Source organism: Nipponia nippon, unplaced genomic scaffold, assembly GCF_047370975.1.
Source record: "Nipponia nippon isolate SJK-2023a ecotype South Korea unplaced genomic scaffold, ASM4737097v1 scaffold_4, whole genome shotgun sequence".
Lineage (NCBI taxonomy): Eukaryota > Metazoa > Chordata > Aves > Pelecaniformes > Threskiornithidae > Nipponia > Nipponia nippon.
In genome coordinates, this window is record NW_028262358.1 from 118,642,792 (window position 1) to 118,669,729 (window position 26,938).

General features: G+C 36.7%; 1 protein-coding gene across 6 annotated transcripts in view; it reads right to left on the reverse strand.

Moving 5' to 3' along the window:
* Positions 1-26,938, reverse strand: part of ATAD2B (ATPase family AAA domain containing 2B) — an 82,256-nt gene that overhangs the window by 35,662 nt on the left and 19,656 nt on the right. For 5 of the 6 annotated variants that reach the window (XM_087776666.1, XM_087776665.1, XM_087776667.1 and 2 more), the window contains 15 exons: positions 26,444-26,490; positions 25,247-25,400; positions 22,945-23,047; positions 22,303-22,411; positions 20,871-20,987; positions 19,354-19,429; positions 17,444-17,542; positions 16,146-16,257; positions 15,282-15,397; positions 14,329-14,503; positions 13,449-13,537; positions 12,251-12,410; positions 11,209-11,299; positions 5,282-5,593; positions 1,232-1,364 (listed from right to left, as the gene is read on the reverse strand). In XM_087776666.1, the coding sequence (XP_087632792.1) occupies positions 1,232-1,364; positions 5,282-5,593; positions 11,209-11,299; positions 12,251-12,410; positions 13,449-13,537; positions 14,329-14,503; positions 15,282-15,397; positions 16,146-16,257; positions 17,444-17,542; positions 19,354-19,429; positions 20,871-20,987; positions 22,303-22,411; positions 22,945-23,047; positions 25,247-25,400; positions 26,444-26,490 (1,893 nt within the window). The remainder of the gene's footprint in view (positions 1-1,231; positions 1,365-5,281; positions 5,594-11,208; positions 11,300-12,250; positions 12,411-13,448; positions 13,538-14,328; positions 14,504-15,281; positions 15,398-16,145; positions 16,258-17,443; positions 17,543-19,353; positions 19,430-20,870; positions 20,988-22,302; positions 22,412-22,944; positions 23,048-25,246; positions 25,401-26,443; positions 26,491-26,938) is intronic. The other variant, XM_087776669.1, reaches the window with a different exon arrangement.

The following is a 26,938-nucleotide window of genomic DNA, read 5'->3' on the forward strand; positions in this document are numbered from 1 at the left end:
TGCCCTGTTTTGTGGACAAGTGAGACATGAAGAGAGAAGCATTAGGTTTTTCCATTAAAAGTCTTTTCATAATCCATTTTCTATAAATGGAAACAAGAAAGTTTTTTAATTAATTTGCATTTGCTCTCATTAAGGCATTTTTATCTGCATACCAATCAGCTCGGGCAGTGAAACAAGACTGGCTGGTTTTATTTCAGGTTAAATATTTTGTAACAGCTATGAACATTGCTGACCTTTGGCTTTTCAGTTCTGTGGTAGAGGTTACACACACGAATAGCAATCAAATATGCTCAGAAAGATAGATCAAGGGGGGCTTACATACTTTACAAAAATAGACATACTCTTCGAGATTATTTTATTTAGACACACATCCACACAAACATATTGTTGTTTTGGTTTTGGGTTCCCCCTCCTGCCCTCACAACAAAAGTTAAAATTTGGCATTAAAATACTTGACTATGTACCTCAAACTGTTTGAACTTAAATCCTTATTTTTAAGCTTAGATTTCCATAAATGCTGTTCTGGCATCACTCTAGCACAAAAGTTTTAGCAGTTTTCCACAAGATGGCTCTACTAAACAGTACTACTACTGAACAGTTTTCCTAACCTCATTTTCATTATTTAGCAAACTCCCTGCAGAACCCATCACAAAGTAGTCTAAAACTATTCTTAATACAAAGAAGTGTTAGTTTATTATTGTTAATTACTGTAGCCAGTCCAAATCATACGGGAAAAACTCATCCAAATTTCACACACTTTCTAAATTCCCATTTTCCCAAAACTTTGCATGAAAAACAATGAAAAAAAGACGTTAGAAATGCTGAATGCATTAATTATGTAACGCATCCAAACAGCTGCATACACTGAAGCTCAACAATATGTCAGACCAAGAAAAAGCAAACAACCCCTCCAAAATCTTCCTACGTACCTCTCTTCCCAGTTCTTAATCTTTCAAATCAAAATGGCTTGTTACAATTAAGAACCGCTGTTGACATCCTTACTTCTAAGCTACACCTGTCTGTTGCAAAATATTTCCGATTACTGTCTCTAGGACGTGGCCTTTCCTAAGACCATTCACATATCTAAAACTCTTGTCCATACACTTACATGTTTCTATTACAGAACACCATTGCCACCGCAAAGCAAAAGATTATCGTTGTTACCTCTCCTGATGTAAGAATTTCATGGTTTTATCTATCTGGTTATACGAGCCTTTAGAGAAACACTCACGTTGTAAAATGAAGGTAGGGTTTATGTATAGCAGCTGATGACTGTTTCTTTGGTGATCCTGAGTGACAGCTCGTCTCAAAAATTGATGAAGCATTCTCATCTTCACTATCATCTAATATTAGACTTGGTACATCTGTTCCAAGAAATGTATTAATTAGTACCTTATCACTTCTAAGTACACACACAACAAACAAGAAAAGACATTACAATTTTCTTCATGTACATTATAACACATTTTCAAATGTAGAAAAAATGAGTTAAAACTGTCTAAATATCAGAACACAGAATACTAAGTACTTATTACTTCAAAAACCAAAACAAATTAAATATTGTAGAAGTCTAATCATAATGACAATTAATTTTTTAAACTAAGCAGAACAACTTCACGAATACAACAAATGTTTAACTTGTTATGAAACGCTTCCTTTGGTTTTATTTCACAGCTAGAGGTTTTTCAAGGATAAAGTTATAAAATCTGTAATTGCTCAGACTATATAGAATTTTGTACTTATTTATTTGCTCTAAGTGCCCAAATTTTTACAGGTACACTTCTTCCAAAATTATTCTCAGCATGACTACCTAGATAATGTATGTTTATGAAGAACTGTTTTCCACCCTTGGATAATCTGCCAAGGAATATCAAATTACTTTTTATCAAAATCAGTTCAATTCATTCCACGATCACATACTATACCTTAATCTATTTTAATTCCTTTGCTAATATAGTAGTATAATGAACTGAAGTACTTTCTATATAGACATTCAGAAACAAAAAGCTAAAAGACGAATTACATTCAAAAGACAGACTGCAGGGACAAACAACTGCAAAAAATACAAATATGGCACTAAACCAAAACAATCGGTTGACAGCTGAAAATGAGGTACAGCTAAATCAGCTACCAGAGCTGCAAAAGGATTAAGAGTAGACAGCTGCAATTTGATAATGAGAAAGAAAGCGCTACAAGATCTTTATTTGGCCCAGGAAAGGAGTTCAGTCAATGTTACCCTAAGCAAGCCACTCGCTCTCACTGCTATAGAGAAATCAGTCTGCAATGATGGGATGAAAATGGTCACAGCCACTCAGCTGTACAGTAAGAGCAGCACAGAGGCCGGGTCTCCTGAGGAACAACACGCTCTGCGATGGATGGGCAGCATTTCTGAGAGCAGCCCCGAGTCCCTGCAGCACACCGCTGCCCAGGGCAGCCACCGGGCATCCTAACAGTAGCCCAAGTTGGCCACAGCCACTTAGAAAAATAGACTGCTGTGAAATGAAAGCGAAACACAGCGAGATCTAAGTGTTATTCTCAAACATATGACCCACCACATGATTTGCCTGATTAACATGAAGCCACGGCCCAGGTACCACTACACTGACCAAACCACTATCATGGGACAAAAGAATCAACTTAAAGGCGGTGTTAAGTGTTAGACAGAGATGCCATCTAAGGGCTATGCATCTAGACATATGATCCCAGGAAAAACTGTTAAGAGACAGCAAAGGTTCCCTTAGTTGGCTGTGTGATGTAAGAAACTGGATTCAGAGTAGGCTGGGCAGGAATAATGGGTATGGGATGAGGACGAGTCACATCCCTTGGCATTGCATGATGCAGTCACACACCTGACATCACTCCTCAGAGAGCAAAGATAAAAAAGGCTTGCAGACCGCAACCTGTGGCCAAAAGCTAGTCCATAGCAAGAAAAAGCAGGCCAGAAACTGCTAGACATTGAGCTCTGGGCAAAGATAGAGGCCTTCAAATCAGCTGGACACAGGCCTCCTAATTCTTGGCTCACTGCAGTCCTCAAACAGGCAGAATTTTGCTACACCAAATGCAGACCCATAGGGCATGTCCTATGCTCATGCACTGGACACAGCTTTTGCTTCCTAAAATACATAATTATTAAAAAAGCCAGCCCATCTTTTAACCCCAAGCATCAAGCCTCTGTGACATCGCTTGAGCGTCTGAGTCACGGAACTATGAGAAACAGGAATCATTAGTGAACTGCAAAGACATGTAGAAAACTAGATTTGCAGACTGTAAGTGCACCACTAAGCACCTGCCATATACCTGGCCCTGAATTAAAAAAAAAAAAAAAAAACAAAAACAAAAAACAAACAAAACAAAAAACAAACAAACAAAAAAAAACCAAAACAAAACAAAAAAAAAACCCTGAAGTCCTAGCATGTAACCTACGTTTACATTTAAAGTCATCGTACATGAAAGTGGATTTTGCTGTTTTTAACACAGATTAAGCTTATTATTCAATATTTTCTTGGGTTTAAGAGGGTAAGAAGAAAAACTAAGGTACAGAAGAAACTTCAAAAGAAACCTTAGTTCTTATAGCTTCAAAATCAATTATCTACAAACATTTAAAAGTAACCACAGAAGCAGAATTATCTAGTAAAACTACTATTTAACTCAATGAACGCTTCCAAACTCACTTTGTTAGCAATAATGAGTAGAAATAAATAGGAATATAAAGAATGTAACCGAAGAAAATATTCTGAACTAGAACTTTATAACACACACAGGCACACCTAATTCAATTCTTCAACAATAAGGACAATCTCTAAATTGGGCATTACCAACAGGTCAACAGTATACAGAGAGACTTAACCATCTTAAACAACTTTGGTTATGAGAGCCTAATAGGATCGAGGGAGCCTAATACGATCTAACTGCAGCTGCAAGCCAGCTCACCTCCCCCTACCCACCACCACATGCTCCCAGGCCCCATCTTGTGCCAGCTCCAGCACTCGTTAAAACCTCCAGCTATCCTACAGTCAGCAGAAAACTAACCCGACAAAAATACATCATTTTTGGATGAGTTTGCTGGCTAAAATGGTTTAACAAAGGGCCTGACGTTCTAAAGTAAGTGCAAGGGATAGAGCAAAAATGCACAGCTGGGCTGGAGGAACGCAGCAGCCAGTACAAGGATCAGCTTAAGCTGCCTGGGCTGCAGTCTGAAAGAGTGCTCTGGAATAGGAATGACAAGAAAGTCATGGCTGTCACAGATTTGCTTTATGACTGGGCGACTTTCAAGTTAATCACACACAACCACAAGTACTGTTTACATAGTTGGGGGGGGAGGAGGGGCAGTGATCCCAGATAAGAACAGTAGGAAAGAGTATGCCAGAATAAGTAGGTATGAAAACCAAGATATCTTGTTCAACATTTAACTTCCAAGAAATGACCAGGGTAACGATTAAAGTATGTCTCAGAGAACAGCTGGGTAAAAAAACCAGAACCTACTGACACACTGCCAGTCAAAACAGTCAGTCGCATTCCTTCTTATTCCCTCCTTCCTCAATGCACTCGCATTGCTCCCATCGCAGCAGGGTTCTGGCATACAGCTGACCCCTTAGTGAGTTGATTTTACTCACTAATTTGGCAAAAAGCTAACTTGACAAAACAGCAAATAGTTCTCCACTTGCTAAGCCAGCAGAATCCACTCAGAGGATCAGGCGCACATCAGGCCAGCTCAAGGGGAGGGAAGCCTCAGGACTTTCTCCTTAACCAGTAGATGCCCACTCCGTAGGCTCCGGTATCTCGGCTAACCACAGCCTCGCCTGCTGAGCTGGGAGCTCCCCGTAGCACTCCTTCACAGCCTGCTTCTGCCCCATCAACAACCAAAGGACTGGCGACAGCTAATTGACACTCAAGACAAAAGCGACAGTTTCAGGTCCTAACACACCGAGCAACATTATCTCACTATTTTCTTTTGTTCCGCCATCTGATTATGCCCCATTATTTCTCAAATCTAAATTGTAAATTACTTGGGGGTTCTCCTTTTTTCAGATGATACTCACACCTATGGGATCTTGGTCTAGATAGCTCAGTTTATTAAATTCCACAGCGACTTGGAATCAGCAAAAATAATTAAGCAACATCCAAGCAAATTGTATTTACGTGCTAACAACACTGAACTAAATACACACCAGATTTAAGGCCAGCAATACAAGAAAGCCAGAAATATTTCCAAACTGAAACAGCATTTGCAAAATACCCCCAGAAAAAACCCAAAAAACCCAAACACCTCCAACCCACATACCTTCACTTTTGTCACCCTGGCTAAATTCAGCATGAGGAAACACTTTGTGTAAAACCTCAAGAAGGTTAGTGAAGGTACGTTCCAACAGTGGTCTGATCACAGGAGATAACGCATGTCCTGAAGATGTCACGGCACGTTGGGAAGCAGGCACAATATTCTGCATTGCATGATAAAAATCCTGTGCGCTGAGAACTACTGAAGAAACATCAAGCTGTAGTTTCTGACTGCTCACATAAATCTGGGGATAGCGTCGTCTCAGGGCAATCAAGGCAGCCTCAGTGCAAAGTGCTTTTATGTCAGCTCCACAGTACCCTAGTGCACACAAAAAACAAAAATATCTTCCATGAAATAGCATTGCTGTGCTACATATATTTAAAAAAACCCCAAAAAAATCAGTAATACTTAATTGTTAAGGTCCACAAAGCATCTGCCAAAAGATATCAGGTCATAATCCAGTGACAGTGTTGTGTACCACGAAATTATGTACAGGTATATTGAAATACAGTAAGACATGAATTCCACATTGAAGTTAAAACGACCTACGTTTTCACTATACAGTGCGATACATAGTGTATTTTCAGCCCAGGGTGATAGGTCTGTCATCGCTCTTTTTCCTTAACATTGTCTAAAGTATGTGTGCAATGTTAACAGGCAAGTAACTAACTTACTTCAATATCTCTACATTAATATATTTTTTAATAGCAAAGTAATTTTGTTATACTGGATGAACATCACCGACTCTAAGCTTTTACAGACTGAGAAAATAAGCAGTATAAAGAAAAATGTTTCATGAATAGAATATGGAAGAGATGAAAACTCTTGTTAAAAAGGTGAACTTTCACTATCAAGAAAAACATCTCGGACTTTTTAGAGTTTCATAATTTTACTAATATAACCAAAAGAGTAGAAAAACTATTAAAAAGCATTCGAATTTTAATTTAGCCTAGCTTCATAAATATCTACAGGTGGCCACTTATAATTGCTTAATCATCATTACTGAAAAACACAGATCTGATAATTATGGAATACTAAGAGACTTAATATCACTGTGTCTTTTGCAGTACTAATGGCTTGAGGTTTTTCCCCAGAGCTAGAAATTAGTTTTCAAATTTTTCCATATCTCTCAGCAAGAGACATTAATATGCCACCATATTTTGTAGCACCATAGCTCCTATCTTTCAAAAAATGTAAAACATTATGCCAGTGGGAAAACTCTTTTAGAGAATTATAGTCACTGTAAGAAAACGTATTGCACTGAGGTATTGCCACATAAAAGTTCATGGATTTGCAACAAAGCGTTTATAGAAGCTAATTAATCAATTCTTTACTTAAATTATTCTCGATCAACATTTTTTTAACCAGACTTCCTCCTCCCCACCAGGTCTTAACACCATTTGCACTTTTTCTACTCTGTTTTTGTATCGGTCTTTGGCAGCACCATGTCTCAAAACTGAAGCCTGCCTTGTTTCTCTCTCTCAGTGCTGCCGGCACACATATTTTTACAAAATCCATACAGCAACTAGGAACAAAGCTGATTCCACGTACAGTGTCAAAAAATAAAAAAGGAAGCAATTAATACAGAAGAAAGACAATTTTCCATCCCCATCTTTCAGATATATAAATTTAGGGGATAATAATAAAAGATACCAACTTTTCAGCTATAAAGTTGACTTAAATCAGCTGAGACTTCAAATTCTGCCCAAGTTTCTCATATATACTTGAAAATAATTTTTAAAAAGCAAAAAAAACCCAATGGAAGATCACCATAAATATTAGACTCCTTCTTCAACATTCGAACTAAGCTTTCCAGTTTTATAAAAAAGTTAGTAGCTCTAATTGTGTGAACTTGATGAGCCACACACTGTGACTGTTATCTAAAAAGTATGTAGCAATTCACATTCACAAGTTACCTTAAAATAAATACACATGACATTTGAAATACGTTCAAATACATCCACTATATTAATCAATAGGCAACTAATTATTTTCAGCAGTAACGTTGTTATTTTTCTTTTAACTAGCCCCCATCATGAAATCAACCCATGCAGGCATTCCATCAACCACGTGAACCCATTAGACAATAGCTACAGGTGCATCAGAGAAATCAAAACCAAGGTTTTTCCTCTAAATTCTGCTTTGTTCTTTCAGTATCAGGTATCACGTTCCCATTTAAATTGGTCCACTTCTCATCTAACAAGCATACTGGATTAAACAAAAAAAATTGGGGGGGCACTAAACCAAAGCCTAAATCAAAGATGTGCTAGAGATATATAGCACCCTGAATGCCTGTCACCTTAAAAACTCATTTAGTACCTTTGTGACAAAAGATTCAGCAGCTCAGGAGCTATATCCTTTCCAATTTTTCTATTAATAAATGCTGTAATATCACTTTCTAACAGTCATTTTAATCACCGCTTGTACATCTCCAAAGAATTGCAAAATTAGGAAATAATAGCCTGTAGCCTATTTTTAAAATTAAATTCTCAGGTGAACAGATACACAATTAGTCTCCATTTCTACTTTTCATTTCTCAGGAGCAATTACATTTGAAGACTAATAATTGGTGTCTCTTTTTGAGGAACTCTCTTGTGCATACTGTACATCCATTTCAGTGACAGAAAAACTGCAAAAATCCTGTATCTTGTGAAACATAAAGATCTTTTTATTTCTAAGAAGTAAATGCACACTGATTAAGAGGAAGAAAAACATGAGTAAAGTATTGTCAAAGCAAAATAAAATGTATCATGCCAACCGTAAATAACCTGAATTTATTTTTGCCCGAATTGTCACTATAATGTAAAACCAAGGTTCAGTGCATTTGCTTCCATTTTTGAAGCAACTGAAAGGATGGATCATTTGGCAGGCAAAATGTACTGGCACACCTTAACTTAGCACAAAGCAAGTATTCTTGTCAAGTAGCCCATTTTGTTCTACTCATCACCACCACCCTCTGCTAAACATTTTCGAAGTACAACTTTCAAAGAGCAGGACAGCAAACAAGTGGATTCCCATGTAGGTTTCCAAAGAATGCACTTTGATCACGGAAATTTTAAAGCCATACTTTTCCACCTCTACTGTGCAGAAATTGTCCTCTTTAAAGTTTCTTCTGCCTAAGATCCACCCTAAAAACCTACAACAAACTGCTACTGAACAGGGTGAAATGTACAGATGGACAACCTTGACCACTTCTTCCAATTTATGCGGTGCAACTCCCTACAACTCCTAAAATGGATTGCAGGGAAAGGGAGTTAGCAAACAACTCAGCATGACGACACACATTAAAAATAACTACTACATTCTTTTTTAAAATTGTGAAAAAAAAAATTAACACTAATGCCAAAACTTTTCCCTCCATCATTACATTAGGATGGGAAAGAAAAATCTAACAAGACACCATTTTGCCACAAAATGCTCCTGCAATAGTAAGCACAGAATAAGAGTATTTTTAACAAGCATCTTGAACGTGACAGTTTGCTTCTTTACAATTCTATTTAACATTATTTAAATAACCCTTATTACATTGTAAAAAGATTCATGTGCAAGATGACAGATGGAGGAATTCACACTTTTTCGGTTGCTAATACGTTTTGTTTCCTACAAGACTGAGTTAATAGGTAACAGTCTCTCTACCTACAGAAAGTTATCATTCAGAACAATGTAGTAAGCACAAGAGATAAAGGATTTATAAAGTTCAGGATATCTGGGACCCATCTCCAGTAAGGAGAAAAAACATAATAATTACTTGAGTTTATGGAAGGTACTAATAACACATCAGCGTGTGGTCTTCTGAGCAACTCCATGCTCTCCCCAAGCCGCTTCACTTTGTCTCGCACACATTGCAGTCATGCAGCCATTCAGTGAAGTGGGTTCTTTAATTCTCACATACACAGAAATCTCCTAAAAGGTATGTAATCCAAAACACCTGGGACAAAAAACCAACCCTCAGGAAATAACCTTTTTTTTTTTTTTTTTTTTTTTTTTTGCAAGTCCTGGGGCTTTTCCCTTTAATTTTTCTTATAATTACACCCCTGGATCTTAAAAAGTTCCAAGTTGCACATACACCTGCTTCCCCAAAGTCATTTACTTTGGTAGTATTTCAGCAGTTTTCTTCGTTAGGATCCATACGCTCGTAGTTAAGTGTTGCCAAGTTTGCTGAACTGGAGAGAGGCATAAACCATGCTGTGCAAAAAGCCTGTTGAGTCTAGGCAGCCTTGACTTGGGGGTGTTGTTTGGGGGGGAGGGTGTGTGTGGGGGTGTGTGCGTGTGTTTGTATTTTAAAGAAAACCTGCACACAAGAGGAAAGAGCAGACCAGTATATACCGTATCAATGTGACAAGTGTGCCAATGAGTCCGTTTTGCAATGGCCACAAAGAATCTGGAAGGTTTGTTTAAATAATTAGTTGCTGCAGATTTCACTTATAGAAATGATGAGGCAATCTCAAGACGAAGAAGATAAACCAGTCTTATTTCAGCTGTTTTAAAAAGTCTTTGTAATAGTAAAAAGGTTTTAATCTTGGATGTATGGAAACATTTAAATTCCAAGATACAGAATGGAGACACTAAAGTGCACAGTAGTTGGACAGTAGGAAAGCCAAAGAAAATAGAAAAGGGTATTTCTTTTTGTTAGCTGACTTTTCCACAGAACTGACAGGCTTCACTGAGCACAAAGAACATCTTCCAATCAAACCTACAAACGGCTTTGCCTATGGTCTGAAATTTTAAAATACATAGCTGTGTTCTCAATGCAAAAATATGGTGAATTTTCAAAGAAACAACTGGGTTTTATCCCATCTAATCCCCTCTCTCCCACTAAGCAGCACCACATCTTTGCACAAATCAAGCAGAATTTACATGAAATGGGTTTGGCACATGCTGTCTTATACCCGGCAAAGCTTAAACTGGAGTTTGCTGGATAGTTATGTTTTCTCCTCACCAGAAGATGTTGAGGTCTTTGTGCATCAAAAGCGGAGGGATGCTGCTTCGATGATAGATGTCCCTGTGGATGAAGAGGATAATTCGGATGTACTGTAGCTGACTGAATGGACTGATGTTCAATTTAAAGTTCTTATTTCTCTGATGATGGATTCCAATGCACAGATATTTGAGACTGTCCTTTTTCTGAGAACTTCAGTGCTTGTCCAAGCAGATGACTGACAGAGGATGTATCTTTGCATGACAAATTGTTGAGAAGAGATTGTGGTGTGTGTTTTAGGGTCATTTCCTCTGTTAAATTCATTATAAAAATATTTGGGTTTATTTCTGATTAGCTTTTAAGCAGCAGGTTTATCTTGAACAACCATCCTCCATTCAGTACAGCAGGTCTTTGGGCGCTCCAAAGGTATATTTAATGTACTCATGGTGTGGTGCTTTTTTCCCCCCCCTGCCTGTATCTACACTTTGGGGTTGTTCTGTGCTAGCAATCTGGAAAAAAACTCATCTTTAGAAAGGCTGGTTAGTTTGTTGGATTTCTGTCAGAGGAGAGCATGCCAGTCAGTAAAAATAAAAATAAAATAAAAAAAAAAACAAACACAAAAAAACAAGTACTGATATTTTTTTCCCCTCCATAAGTAGACAGAGAAAAACCCCAAGTCTCCCTATCGCTTCTGTAATATACTATTTTAATGGGAAGTCTACCTAAAGATTCCAGTTCCCACTTCATTTTGCTTCTCTTTGCGGGTATGCATCCAATATAAGGACAGTGATGTTACAGAAAGGAAACATGATTGTATTTTCAAACAACTACTAGCTACTCGTTTTGTGTTTTAGTAAGACAGAAGCATATTTTGTTATTACAAGAATGTTGTGGAAAGTACAGAAGTTTAGAAAGGTAAAAATAATAAAATATCCTGATACATTTAACATACTTTCAAAGTTTTACACAGAAGAGAAAGCATCTATAGTGAAAGTACTAACATCATAACACTCACCGACACATTTTTCAGCTAGTTCTCCTAAGAAAGGATCTGACAATTTGGGGTTCCAATCCCTGGTATGAATTTGTAAAATGTGCTTTCGTGCCTGATTTTAAAAAAGAAGAAAAAAAAAGAAAGAGATCAAAATTAGCAAGCCAAATCCATGTCATAATATTTTAGACATAAATATTATTTGTTCATGTGAATAGAAAGTTATTTTACCTGTTCTTGACCCGTCACTGAGATGCATAGAATAGAACTTAGCACTCGAAAGTCTCAAGAGTAAGGTTTTCCCTTCTTTTTTAATTTCATATAAGTAGCAATTTTTTCAGTATACCCGTTACACATTTTAATTGCTGTTTAATCAACAACATTATTACACATAAACTGATCAAAACTCATGTTCTATTAGGAATTATCATAATTTTATAATTTGATTTTTAATTGCTGCACCTATGATTCACAGCTTGTCCTGTCAAATGCCTCACCAATTAATTTATTGCTGAGTAGCATAGTACATGCACATGAATTCCAAAACTATGTCATTTAAAATTCTATAGAATCCAAATACACCTATCAATATGCAAAGTAAATTTAAAGTATAAATTAATGAAATATTATGGCTGAGTTTATAGAAGTCTAGAACAGGAACTGAAATGTTCCTGTTGCCAATATAACAACATCTGGCTTTGCATGTACAATTTTTATGTGCTTAGCCATCTACATGGTAATAAAGCTATTTTCTCTTATCGTAACTTCCAAAATCCCAATAGTTAGGGCTCATTATACAAATCCATACAATCCCACAGTTTTTAGATAAGCAATTCAGTTTAACGCGAACAATTTACCTCTCTGTTTAGTTTTAACTATATTCTGAAGATTTGAAATTCAGTACAACTTTATGTACGCAATGTGTTTTTACTAAAAATATTTTTCTAAAATTAAACATTCTTACAAGTAAGAATGAATATTTTTATTTCACAAGCTTGGTTGTTGTGCATTCAAATGTTTAATATGCTAGAAATGTTTATTAATAAATCTCCTCTGTAAGTTTTACCTTTTGATCAGGCAAGTTGAAAAGAAATTCCCTGTCAAAGCGACCAGGTCTCCTGAGTGCAGGATCTATAGAATCCAGTCTGTTTGTAGCACCAATTACAACTATTTCACCTCTATTATCCAGTCCATCCATGAGGGCAAGAAGAGTAGACACTATAGAGCTAAAAGAGAGTTTTCAAAAAAAGAATGTATAGGGAACACTGCAAGAATTTTTACTTTTTCAACTGCAACATTCATAATGTCAAAGAAAAAAAGCTATGTTAAAAAAAAAAAAAAAACCAAACAGTTGCATAACTGTTTCAAGTCTCAAAGCAAGAAGGAACCTTTTGATACAATCTGTATTATACGTAGTATTATGACCCCAGTAAGGATTACATCAAATTCAAACTTCCTCTTCTAAAAGTTTTGGGGAATGTGAGCTCAGGAAGCCATTTATTGCAGCTCTGAAAAGTTCTCTCCTATTAACAGTGTAGGCATCGTCCTGTTCAGAGCAACTGTAGCACCAGGCAGAAGAAAGGCACATCAAGACAAAGCCAAATGTTTCCATAACCTCTTAATCTGCTGGCCCCAAAACTTCCCTCCTGTCCCCCTCAGCTGAGTGGAGGGAGATGTACACACAAATGCCACCACCTATAAAATGAAAGATGTAAGTGCATTGCCATAAAAAGTGCAGCAAAACTGAGATTGAAGGCAGCCAGGAGAAATTTCAGCCAGCAGTAAACTGTTGTAAAGAAGTGCTTTAAAAAAATGACAAAGTAGCAACTCAAGATTAAGTTTGCACATTACTCCATCCAGAATCAAAAGCACAGGTGTGTCCAGTTCATTCGCAGAACATTACAATTCCTCATTTTAGAATAAATTTTTTTTCAACTGTTTATTCTACTGGGCTGGTACCACACAAACTGTTTACAGAACAAAACCAGCAACCAAAGGGAAAGCTGTGGAAATCTTTTAAGTTAATAATGTGGCTGAAGGGTAATCTCCACTACAACTCGATTCCCAGCAAACTACAGTCTGCCCAAAGAACTGAGAAGATGACTTTTGATACCAAAAAAACCTCAACAATCTGTCCTTTCTAGTCTAAGTGGGATTAAGCAAAAGCAAAATCCTTTATTGGGAACTGAGTAAAATTACACTTAAGAGTTTACCAAGATAATGTAGTATATACCAAGATAAAGGTAGCATATGAGAAATATTACCTGTGAATCTGATCTTGTCTACTAGAACGAACTGGAGCCAAACCATCTATTTCATCAAAAAAGATTATAGAGGGTCTCATCAAGTATGCCTGGTATGCAAAAAACAAATTGAATTCACTGTTAATTCATAATTTACCCATTAACTCGGAAAACAGTTTGTTTTCCTTACAAAGCATTAACATGCTAAACACATATATTGAGACACCTTTGTTAAAAAGTGTACAGACTGAAAATAAAACTGAGTTTTCAACTACTGTACTGTTTCAGACAAAGCAAAAAAGACTGCATTCTCCTATGAATAAGCAAGATGGCACCAGTGTATCAGCTTTACTGTGTTGGAGAGATTCAAGACAAACTGAGACACCTTATACTCAGCTACAGAAAACAGTATCTTATCTGCTCACAACCTGTTTTTTTAGACATCTGTGTCTGAAAAGAGCTTTTGTTTGAGCAACCACATTTCGCTGCTTTATGTGACGCTCTCTTCTGTCCATCATTTCCCAAGCCAAATAAGGACACTAAAATACACACACAGCAGATGCAATCCTGCATCCTCCCCTGCATAGCATTTATCTTGAACATGTCAGCCAAATTCCAATTCACTGATTTAAATATTTTTATCAATTTTTACTCAAACTACTTTTTCTGCTTCATTAATGGACAAGTTGAAAGACTTCTTCCTCTCGGTTTTCAGAGCAAGAAAAACTGTTCTCAGCATTCCTCTATTTCTTCATCTAAATATGCAACTTAGACAAATCCCGCCCCATTTACAGAAACTTACAGGTATTTAGTTTCAATTGCAAATAATTTCGGCTGCCTAGAACACAAAAAAAGCCAACATACAGAGATATTATATGAAAAATATGTATTTTCTTCTAACCTGATCAAAAAGGAGTCGAAGCTGACGTTCAGATTCACCAACCCACTTACTGAGACAGTCTGCTCCTTTCCTCATAAAGAAAGCCACCTTTTTGTCTCCTTGACTGCATTCATTAGCTAGAGCTCTAGCTACCAAGGTTTTACCTGTTCCAGGAGGACCATAGAATAAACAGCCCCTGAAGATAAATGGATCAACACAGTCACAAACTTATTTTATGTCTCCTGAAAAACTCCAAGTCAAATTTTATAGAGAAGACAGGGAGCCTGGAGAAGAAAGACTTAAGTTCTAGTATTATTATTTAGTGTATCCAACATGACTTCATAAAATCTAAGTTTGTTTTATGCTTTGAAATCAGTAAATCTCTGCTTTGTAGAGAACATTACTCAAAGGCATATTGAGCTCCCAAAGGATTGTTTTACACTAGTTAAATACCTCCTCAAATATTAAATCTTAGGTAATACTTGAGTCAGTTTTTGTTACTTCTTTGGAGGGACATACTTCCTTTAAATGACAAAAATAACTCAAAATTTTCAATTCACTTGGATTATGTGTACCCATTTAAATCACACACCAAAACGCCTGATTAATAAATATTAAAACCGTAATATAACATTATTGAGATTACTTCTATAGAAGACACATCAGCATTTAGCTTGATTTAGTAAAATGTTTGATAACACACCGGGAAAAAAAGGCAAGCTACTACTTAATAGAACACTTCGGAATTCTTTCTTTGACAAAATCACAAAGTTTACCTTCCTACCACAAGAAAAATTTTGTAACTCTTCATCCCGCTTATTACATTCCAATAGGCAAGTGGGGTAGCAAACATGTAAGTCTATTTGAACTGTAAACACTTGAGGGAAAGAATCAACCTCCTATGTGTTTTCAAGTGAAGCATCCTTCAGAGTTTAATAAAATAAAAACACAACAATAAGAGTAAATACACCTACCTTGGTGGCTGAATTTTGAATTTTTCAAATATTTCTGGATAGAGAAGAGGAAACACTACCATTTCCTTAAGTGCAAGGATATGATGGCTCAATCCCCCTATACTATCAAAACGCACCTTAGGGAAAAAAAGCATACAAAGCATATATTGTAAAAGCTTTCCACAAAAGTACCTTTACTTATAAAATGACATATTTGAAAACAAATTACAAACAACATTGCATTGATCAACAGGAGTTCCCTGAATTTTGAAAGTGTAAAAAAAGTTGAGAAAGTCAACTCTTGGTTGCGCACATGAGATTTATCTGGTTCGCAAGTTAACTGTGGCACGGATGCTTGGACATCTACAGAGACACAGCCTAAGTCTGAGAACATTTTTAAGCTCAGGCACAGCATAACACGAATACAGTCAACATACTTCTTGACAATGGTTCAGCCCTAGCAATAACGCAGCAGCTTCTGCACACCACGCACCATAAGCTAACGTGTATCATTGTTTCTGAATAGGCCCAGGACCCACATGGCTAGCACCGAGGTAACTAACTCAGTTTTCTGTTTTCTCCACTGCTCAGTACATCCCAGTGTCTACTATTACAAGCAATCACAAACTGACTGTAAAAAAAGAAATCTAGCTGGGCAATTGATATTTTAGCTTATTTACAATACCTATGTAGCCTGTTGATTACCTACAGGCTGAAAGCAAGTGCTTTGTAGCCCAAAGGAATAAACAGACAACAGCTTTGGAAAAAATCAAAAAAGATCAGTGAGCTTATTATGAATTTACTTCAACTCTAATGAGAGGCTGTAGTGAATTCTGCTTATGCATAATTGGGGAAAGGAAAATAAAAAGTTTTAACAAAACCTACCGATTTATCAACAATCATAGGGTCAACATCAGCCAAACTCGCCCCAACTTTCACACGTTCTCGCAGGATTCCACTAGCTAAGTCTTCTGCTCTAAAGTTTAAAGGCAGGCACCTGTTCAACATCAAAAAATAACACCAAATAAATATTGTTCTGTTTTGATCATTTTGCTGGAATGGGAAGAACAAAGATTAAATGCCTTCTACCACCTAAAGAGATGACCTTCCTGGATTGATAAGGTAATCAAAACTAACCTTTTTATTGTGGTAATTATTCTTGTATATCTGGAAGTTCCTTAAATATAAAGATAGTTTTGTGCTTCCATACAGATATTTCAATCTGGAGAACTAGGCTGGACAGACTATTTTGATTAAACACAGAAGAAACAATGTTGACCAAAAGAACACGACACTCTCCACTGGCAGTAATGAACTGCATAATCTCAGTATGGTAAGAAAAGGATTAGCAGTACAAGGAAAACAAATTTTTAAAAATATAGCTCATTAGAGTCCAAAGAAAGGAAATAAAAATATTTCTTGCAGATCAGCCGTAACTCACATCCACCTGTTCCAACTTCTTAGTGTACACAAAGAAGCTTTAAGCCCCTACACAGATATTACGTCAGGTCAAATATACAGTTAAAGGGAGGAAGAAAGGTACCAGTAAGATACAGGTTACACTTGGAACTGCACTTTTGGTAGTTGTACATCTTTGGAATTCCTCAGGTTGGAAAAAGGAATGGTGCGGCAGACAGGAAGAGACGGAAAAAGAAAGATGAGGAAACACTTTTTTTCTGTTCAGTTTTCCAAGTAATGTATCTGTGGCAACAAGTTAATTTACTGATACACCTTATAGATCTTCCACTTTTAGACAACTCATGAATAAATGTAAGGTCAAAAAAAATGTGTGTTGGGTGTGTAGAATGCAGATATTACTACACAACAGGAAGAGAGAAGAATAAGAGATAGTATTGGGAGTACAACTGAACTAACTGGGACCAAGTAACATCAGGAATAAAAATCCACTTTAACCAACAGAAGTTGTTTGTCCTGTAATCCAACTGAATCAAACAGATATTCTTATCTTTCCATCTTTTTATCACTATTGTTAATTATCTACTCATAAGACTTCAAAATCTATGTTACTATAACCAGCAATCTTCTCACACTGCCTCTGCAGGTAATCACAGGCGGCATCAAAAAAGTCTGCAGAACTGATAGAACATTACACAATAGTTCTGCTTGTTTTCTGCTGAATAACAAAAATCAAACCCTCCTAAAGACCAAGAATGTTTTGATACCTATTTCTTGCTCTGGCCATGCTTTTAGATTTTCTTCTTTCAAAACGTTCTTCATCTGAAGAGGTTGTATCACTGCTGTGAATGGCATGCTTCTTTCTCCTATTGAAGTGGCAAAATAAACATAAAACTCAGTCTTTTCTGCAGCTGAACGGCATGTTTTGATTTTTTTAAAAACAACAAAATTGAAACGGCAGGTACAGTACTGTTTAGGTTTAAGATGCATCCAAATTTTAGTTTTATTAAGTATCAAAATAACCTGGGAGGGGAACAACATTATTAGTGTCACAGGGATATCTGATTTCAACATGAACTTTACTACAACAGTAGATCACCATAAGATATGTGGTCCTGTCCATGCTACCTCAGCAAGTGTGATTGAGTATTCAGTCAATAAGCTGCTGAAGTTCATCAGACAGCAACTGCACCTAAGAAAGCTTCCAACCACTTTAGCCACCTCCAACATAACACAATAATCAAGATCTCCTTACTCAGTTCCATGCTTCCCTTTGAATATTCTTTGAAAAAATTCCATACTTCCTAAAGCATATGGTCTTTTTTTATGAGGTCATTAATTCTGAACAGCAGAAGTTTCACAAAATACCTGTACTGTAGTCTAACTTCTGATCAGAATCCAAGTAAAATTACTATTTAAAGTCTGCATGAACCATTTCTTATTTTAGTATGAGGATATTTCAGAAAACTGAGTTTCAGAAATATTAGAGAACATACATTACATCTTCTGTACAAAAAGGTGTTCGGTTTGTTATCAGTTTGAAAAAAACTGGCTATTAGTAAAAATTCATGTATTTTTAGTGAATATAGTGAGCTGCATCATTTGTATGAACATGATAATGCACTGTCCAGCTGTTTTTTCCCAAAAGATAACAAGGTCAATCACTTTTACTGTTTGATGACCAAAAATTAGATACATTTAAAAATATATCGAAGAGTATCATGCAATTAGGAAGAATGTTTATGACAGTGTCCTGACAAGAAGGGATAAAATGAGAGAGGAGCAATGAGCATGCTAAAACTGAAGGGATAACAGCTTTCACACTCTTTATATGTTACTAGCAAGTACAAGTCCTGAGATTACCCAACAAAATGTCATATGCACTTCAAGAAAAAAAAAATGCTCTTCAAAATTACATGCTTTTATTTATATTACAAAGAAACTCGTAGAATCATAAGATTCTGCTATTTTATTTACTTATATACTCATATTTTCACTATGCCATTAAATTGAGCAATAAAACGACAAGAGTTTCAGCTGAGACTAGCATTTGTCTACTTGGATTCTGTTCATGGACGGATTTGTCTTTTTGAAGTTTTCAGTGAGTTTCTTTAAAAAAAAAAAAAAATGTATTAAGCTCTGATGTCACCTATTTTGTTAAATAAAGCCTAGTGACAGTTTCCAAGACAACTTGGTGCATTCCAGACTTTTTTGTCACAAAAGGTAAGAGTCAAAAATGATGCTTGGTAAATATTTTATTAAATTGTTAGTATTACTTGGATGAAATTTGAACTGGAAGAAAACAAAAAAATGTTAGCTTTATTTGTTTATTTTTGTAGAATAGAAAGGGGATATTTGTTAAACTACTGCTTTGGATTTAAACACTAAATATATGCCCTTACTGAAAAAAAGCTACAGTGTGCAATGTGCAACTCTCCAGTACTTGCAGCATACCTGTTTCCATTCTGTTTATCACAAAGCTTCTACTGGTATTATGAAGTGCTATGAAATTAATTTTTGTATGCTGATCAGGATCTGAACCTAAGATAGAATTCAAGATCCACACACATGCGTGAATGAACTGTACAACTCACTCAAGAATGTTCCGAAAATCAAACACTAATAGAAATGTACTGAGGGAAAGCAAACAAGTACATACCAAAAGACTGACATTTACCTGATATGGCTTCTTCTTGCAGGAGATCTGTGAATATCAAACAGTGTATTTTCCCTCTTTTTTTGATGAGCTGGCACTGAGTAAGAGAAGTTACAGGTTTGTAACATCAATTACAAAAGAATAATAAACTAATCTAAATGCAGCACAAAAGTGCTAGATTATTGCTTTACGAATATTGTTACCACTGGTTTCTCCAAAAGCTCAAATTAAGAATAGAACTGGGGGGGTGGGAGGTGGGGGAATGGAGGGAAATCAAACCTTGTATGCTTTATTTCACGATCACCATACTTGGCTTGATACAGTCATAGGAATTCCACCCTCAGCCTCCTCAAATCGTCACAGCTATGGCTACCATGGCACAGAATGTAATTCATCCATGGCACTATCATTTTTAGTTTATTTGCAAGACACGAAACTCCATACAAAAACTTCTGCACAGCTGATAACATGGGATGTCTCGTAATTTCTCTTAACAAATAAACCACAGCATTTCTCTATCAGTCTTAATTTCCACGTTGCCTTAAGATATAGCACACTGCATACACCATTGTAATCTAAACCAAACATGCACAGAGTACATTATTTCAAACTGAAGTATTAAAATGTTCAAAATCAAGAGACACTTAAACCTGGATGGATCACTGAAGGCATGTCCTGTGAGGAGCGGCTGAGGACTCTGGGTTTGTCCAGTCTGGAGAAAAGGAGGCTGAGGGGCCACCTCATGGCTCCCTACAGCTTCCTGAGGAGGGGAAGTGGAGAGGGAGGCGCTGAGCTCTTCTCCCTGGTACCCAGCAATAGGACGCGTGGGAACGGCTCAAAGCTGCACCAGGGGAGGTTTAGACTGGACATTAGGAAGCGTTCCTTTACCAAGAGGGTGGTCAAACACAGGAACAGGCTTCCTAGAGAGGTGGTCAAGGCCCCAAGCCTGTCAGTGTTTAAGAGGCATTAGGACAATGCCCTTAATAACGTGCTTTAACTTTTGGTCAGCCCTGGAGTGGTCAGGCAGTTGGACTAGATGATGACTGTAGGTTCCTTCCAACTGAACTATTCTATTCTAAATTTCTTATCTAGGCAAAATGCAGTAACTGCTGCTATGCAAATTTATCTAGTTATGAATTAGGCTTACCACTCAAGAAGAGAATCAGGCATAACAGTAACTATTTTTTCTATGTAATTATCTAATTTATTAGATTGCTTTCTGAATTCAACTTCTGCCAACTACTTCTTGACCTAAACCCCGTTCACCTCCAACCCTGAGCCCAGCACATGGCAGTACTTGCAAAGTTCAGTGAGGCGGCATGCACTAGCAGCGCCACCACCATTGACAAATTAATGGATTGTGTCTCAGTAGTCGTATTCACATGGTGAACAAAAACAGAAGTAAGATGAAAGTCACTAATGCTGCATGGGAACTCTGTCAGGGTGAGGAGCAGTCATCCAACTTTTCCCTTCCCACACCCATGGTATTCTTGGAGGTCAGTAGAGCCGAACTGCATGAGCACTGTCTAGTTCCTCACCTATTGGAGGGGCCTGGTATCTTTCAACAGTTTTTCTCTGTCTGAGGTTATATGGCCGATCATTTTCTTCTCCCTCAGCCTCTTCTACTTCTATATCTCCATCTTCTTCCTGAGACTCTGTTGGGGGGGAAAACATTTTCAGAACACTTCTACTTGATGCCAGAGCTACCTTCAACCTAAAAATTAACATTTTAATGGTCACTGAGAATTATTCCCCTCCTATTAATTAACACTAATTGGTAAATCACTGGAAATCTGACGACCAAGATGAATCTACAGCACATTGTCAAACCTCCTTTTAGTTTCCCACAGAAGGTTCTGGAAAAGCAACAGAAAGAAAAATAAATGTAGTCAAATTAATTTTAGTTTTAAAGTACTTCAAATATCACTTCTATCCACTATCTTTTTCCTTCAATAACTGTCCTTCAAATTAAGAATGCCCTTCTTCTCTTTTCCCATAGGAGCCTCAGAAAATCAAATATTTGACAGAGCATGAAAGTAAGCACAACTTTACGATTCACAATATAATTTTTACACAAAGCAAATAAACACACTGTATAAAGGTACCACCTAGGTCCATCTATTAACAGGATCAGTATTTCCATCCATAGAGCTCAGAATTAGGACTGTATTCTTATTAATTGGGACAGACCATACCTCCTACAGCAGTTTCGGTTCAAAATAGAGACACACTACACTGAACCTCATATGGATCCCTGAAGTCTGAGTCCGATTTCTTAAGGAAGCCAAGCATGCTGTAGATCATGCCATCAAAGTCAGCCATAATCCCTTCTTTCTCAATACTTTTTGAACACACTGGCCAGTTTCATCCACATTTTTAAAGGAAGGTAGAATTTCAAATACTGTTGTGTGTCTACAAGCCTTCTAAAATTCAGTGGATGGATAGAAAACAGAGACTTTAATTAATATCTTCCCCAAAGGAAGGATGCAGAACTGACTATTTCACACTCTTTCTGGTAACTACCACACAGCATATGAGAAATAGCGAGTCAGTTAGAACATGTGTAGTTGTAGACTACATGCATCACATTCTGGCTTCCACCAGAGGATTGTAACAGGGAATATAAGGAAAGCTCCAATTACTTAGTGTTAGGGAAAACAGGAGTAAGGGAACGTAATATGCAAACATTTAGAAACCAGGGTTTGTTCTGCTACTTTCAGATAAACTTGCTTTTGTTTAAAGAAAACTATTTGTAGAGATCCCTAAAACTTCTCCTCATTCTAAAGGGGAGGAATCCTGCAGTTTGTACTTATTTGCAATAGTCTTGTTAATTGGCCTATTTAATAACTCCAAATCCAGATCCAAAACCAAATTACTTTCTGTAGTGCAATATATTGCTATCTTATGTCGAGGAGAGCTTTGTTTTATAAGTATTTCAGAGAAACTCTTACAATTCTTTACAACCCATACCTTCTTCTTCCCCTTCTGTGGACACTTCATGGTGGTTCTGAATCCCATAGCTGTTTCTCCTCAGTGATTTCCTTCTTCTTTTCACTCGAGAATACATATCCATGTTTTCCTGTAATAAAATTCACATACATTCCTATCAGTACTGTCCCATGTCACTCACAGTGTTAGCCCACAGTTCAGTAAATAATACACAATCTCTAGCCCCCAAGACTTTTTCCCACACAGCCTTCCACGGGTAGACTACAAAAGCAGTCTCATTTAATAGGTGGTAAAATAAGTCTCTCAGTACCTAGTCCATCTAATACATAGTTAACATCAGTACCAAGCTGTTTTAGGGAACAAAGCAGATGACAGTCCCTGGTGATGTTTTCAGACTACCAGAGTGTGCTTCAAACCAAAGGAGGACCATCACAGTACCTCATGAGAGCATGGAAGACAATTCATCAATAAAGAAAACATGATTTAGTATACACCCGTGAATCTTGTTCTGAATTTGAGTTTATCAAGTTTTTTAATGTTATCCACTGAAGAGGATCTGGAACCTTTTGACAGAGCTACAGACAAATGTATGGAGAGTGCAAAACCAAACACGCTCCCCCTTGATACTACTTTTATTCAAGATCTGAGGCACACTGCACTTACAAATTCTGTATCTGTCCACATTCGTAGCCGTTCTACTTCCCCAGACCGCCTGTTTCTCCTGATGTTAATATTATCCATTTCCTGCAGGACAGCTTCAGCAGTACTAAAATATACACAACAGTTAACACACACACAAAAAAAATCAGTCTTAAAATAGTAGACATGCAGAACTTTTTACACAGCATCCAACAACCTAGCCTATCTAATTCTATGGTCTGTTATGGCTATTCTAATGTCTACAAGTCAACTAAATACATAAATGAATTAAAATCTGAAAATTTTAGGATAGCTTCTTGAATCTATCAATTAACTACAAAACCAACCATAATAAAGAAAACTGAAAGATGAAGCTACAGAATATAAACTAAAGAGTATGCAAAAGAAGAAATGCTGATGCTGTTAGAATTTGAGGTTCAAATTAGGCTGTAACGTTTTAAATTGTTTTTTTTTCCTCTGTGTAAACTGCAGCATATAAATTTGTAACTGCTTAGATGTTAGGTTAGGTGTCAGATAAGATTAGGTTTGCAGAATAAGAAAGTAAAGCTTTTTATCTATATAATTATAATATTGGGAAAGCAATTAATGCCTCCACCTCATCAGCTTTACAGCTTCTTACCCTGGCCTCAGAAAGACATAAATACATAAAGCATTTTTTTTTTTTACGTTAGATCAGTAACACCTAGAATTTTATCATTCATTATTTGAGCCCACTACCATTTCTCATCTACTATTTAAATAACCTACATTTTCACTATCTGAAGTATTGGTAAACAGCTGTCAAAACAATAGCGGTATATAAATAATAACCTTGGCCAAGATGCTTCATTATTAAGGAAGAAAACAAGAGTATTTACCAGGCCAAGTCAATTATCTGGCCACCTGTCCTGAACACCTAGTTCCTGCTCTCTATTGAGATTACGGCAGATTTCCACTGGAATTCCACTATAATTGTATAACAATTGTAAGAAGGCAGAAACTTTCACTTCCTTTCTTTCAAGCTGTTTAAAAGTAACTCTACAGGGTGAAATCCTGCCTAGAAAGAAGTCAATGGCCGTTCTGGTCACAGAAGTCAGTAAAGTCAAGCTTTCATTATGAGCACCCCTCTCGATTTTAAACAATTCTTCTAAAATATCTGTGATGTGTGACATAACCACTTCAAGTAAAATCAAGCTATAGTTCAGTATCAAAGAAAATAGGGTTCGAGGGGACCTGGAAAAGTCAACCGGCTCTGCCAGGCATGAACAAACTACATAATACCTAAATCATTCCTGACACATTTGTCTAACCTGTTCTTAAAAATCTCCAATGATTATGGGACACACTGTTATCAGTATAAGTTCATATATAGACTTCAGTACCATGATCTTATCAAATTACAATCTTCATGGTAGACTTTTTCCTACTGTTGATGAGGAGAGGGAGATTCAACTGCAACTAGAAAAATAAATGTAACTCAATATAAATTTGTAAACTGATACCAAGTAGTTACTGAGTAAATTGAAAAAGAAAATTAAATTAATAAAAGATTCAACAGAATACATTTAACAATAAAGATCATACTTGGCAATTAAATGTTTATGTTTAAATCGTTTTCCAAGCACTAGAACAAGCAGTCTCTCACAGATGTGACTACTAAGACCCATTTTACAGGTGGGAAAATTGAGACATATTAAGTGACCTGCTCAGGGCCACACAGAAATAATATTTCAAGAAAAGTATTTCTGGCTCCCATTCCTATGCTCAGACCAGACCGTGCCTCCCTCTCTGACCTACTTTGTCTGCACAGTAAATGTCAAAAAGTGACACCCACCCTATGTGAATTACTAACAAATGGTAAAAAACAAAAACAAAAAAAGAAAGCTACAAACTTTTGATATTTTATGATCAAAATCATACAAGCAAAATCTAGAAAGCTTCCAAGCATTGTTGCTAATCACCAGTTTACATCACAATTAGGGTATCGCTACATGAACAGGTTACTAATAAACAAACTAGGGTGTGGATTTACAGCATGTCAGCCACTCTGCAATAACCGCCAACATACAGTTTCATCCAGGTGTAAACACAAAGTAGTTTACTCCTCAGTGAAAAGTCTGGTAAGCTGCTTTGCATTTAGAGCACGGATAACAGAGGCAGTTACAGCACAGGACCCAGCCTGTAACTCAAACCACAATCTAGCTTGCTTCGACGCTAATACATTCCCACAGTAAAACACATAGATGGCACTGGAACACAGGGTTTTCTAACTTTTTAAAAAATCATTAAGATGCTTTGTGAATACAACTCAAGTATCCCCACATACCTGTTTACTAGCTGATCAAACAATAAACTCTGATTCAAAGTTTCAAATCTGTTTTTCCTGGACCGACAACTTTTTCTGACTTCTATATCTCCGTTTATGCAAGCATGGTCCCCATCTCCCTTTTTTTCCCCTCGAAGGGGGTGGCTTTTGAGAGCTAAGAGAAATTTGTATTACTACTTCAAAATGCAGGAAACAACATTTTCACAAACAAGAATTAATAAGAGAATACTTAGCAAGGACAATAAACCGAAAGTTATGGAGCACAGTATGAGCACCCTTATATTCACTAAAGAAATATATTTTTTAAATTCCTATCAAAGTTGTTTTACAAGCTATTTCTTCAGACTCGAGCTTGTTTCCTTATATGATAGTCTTATTTTATGATGAAAATTTGGCATTCAAATATCTATTCAATATTTTTAAGTTAACATCAATACTAAAATGCACGTGGCCCACAGTTTCAGTTCTTAGTCTTTCAAATACAATATCAAAAGGTCAGATACAACACATTGATTTCACAAGCAAATCTATATCAGCTACTCTGTACAGTGCCAAAAAAAAAGGATCCCACTTCTGATTGTTCCTTAGGCACCACAATAAATAATAAAAATACCAAAAATGCTTAATGGATTAACGCATACATAGAGTCAACACAGAACTAAACGAGACAGAATTGATGAAAAAGGGACATGAAGGACAAAGTGGTTTTAGCTGAGATATGCAACGAGGCGGCAAGTTTGTAAGGTACAAGCATATAGGAAAACTGTTCAAGGTAGCAGGAGCTGCAGACAAGGCAGGTCTCTATAAAGCAATAGTAGAGTTAAGTAACGTTAAGAACTACAGAAGGCCAAATTTCAAATGAGCAAGGAGAGTAAGCAAATTAAAGAGACCAGCTGTGAGAGGAAGGCCAAAATTAGTTCGTAACAGTAAATTTCGGAATTAAGGAAAACATCAAGATCATGGCCAAGAGGTCTGAATTGAGAAGAGAAATGGACTTTCATCTAAGAATGTTCCCCATGTCCACAGAGAGCATCCAAGATGTTGACAGAAGAAAACTGAGCCAAAACAGTAATTTTTCTGGTCAAAATGGTCAGAGTAATCAGTAAAGTTATTAAAAATATATGCAACTGAAAATCACTGACATAAAATTGTTAAATATAAAAGTAGGTACAAAAGGGTCCACTGTAATACACTTACATAAGCTACGTCCATTTGGTAGTGTAGCACCAGGCTGAGAAGTTAACCTAGGAAACAATTATATTAGACACACAAATAATGTTAACATTCCTTAGCCAAGCAAAAGTCACACAGTGAAAATAGAACTTTAAACACAGCATGTTACACGATACACTATGACTTCAAAACCTTTGTGACACGTAGCCTCTGAAGAGTCTGCTTCATGCCCAACACTGGAATGAGGACAAAACTGCCTAATACCAATTATATGCATCCCCCCAATTATCTAAACATCTCTTTTATTAATCCCTCCAATGTTCCCTCATGCCATGTCCTACTATTAACTCTCCCCCTAAGTTTCAGAACAAGATCTTGATATAGCTCTTCAAAGGCAATTATCATTCAAACACTTTGGATAAACTAGTAGAAGCACAAAAAGCTGTTTCGTACTCACAGAAAAAGAATAAATTTAACAAAATTACCAACTCATGTGAATGGGACTAATTTATGCTGTGT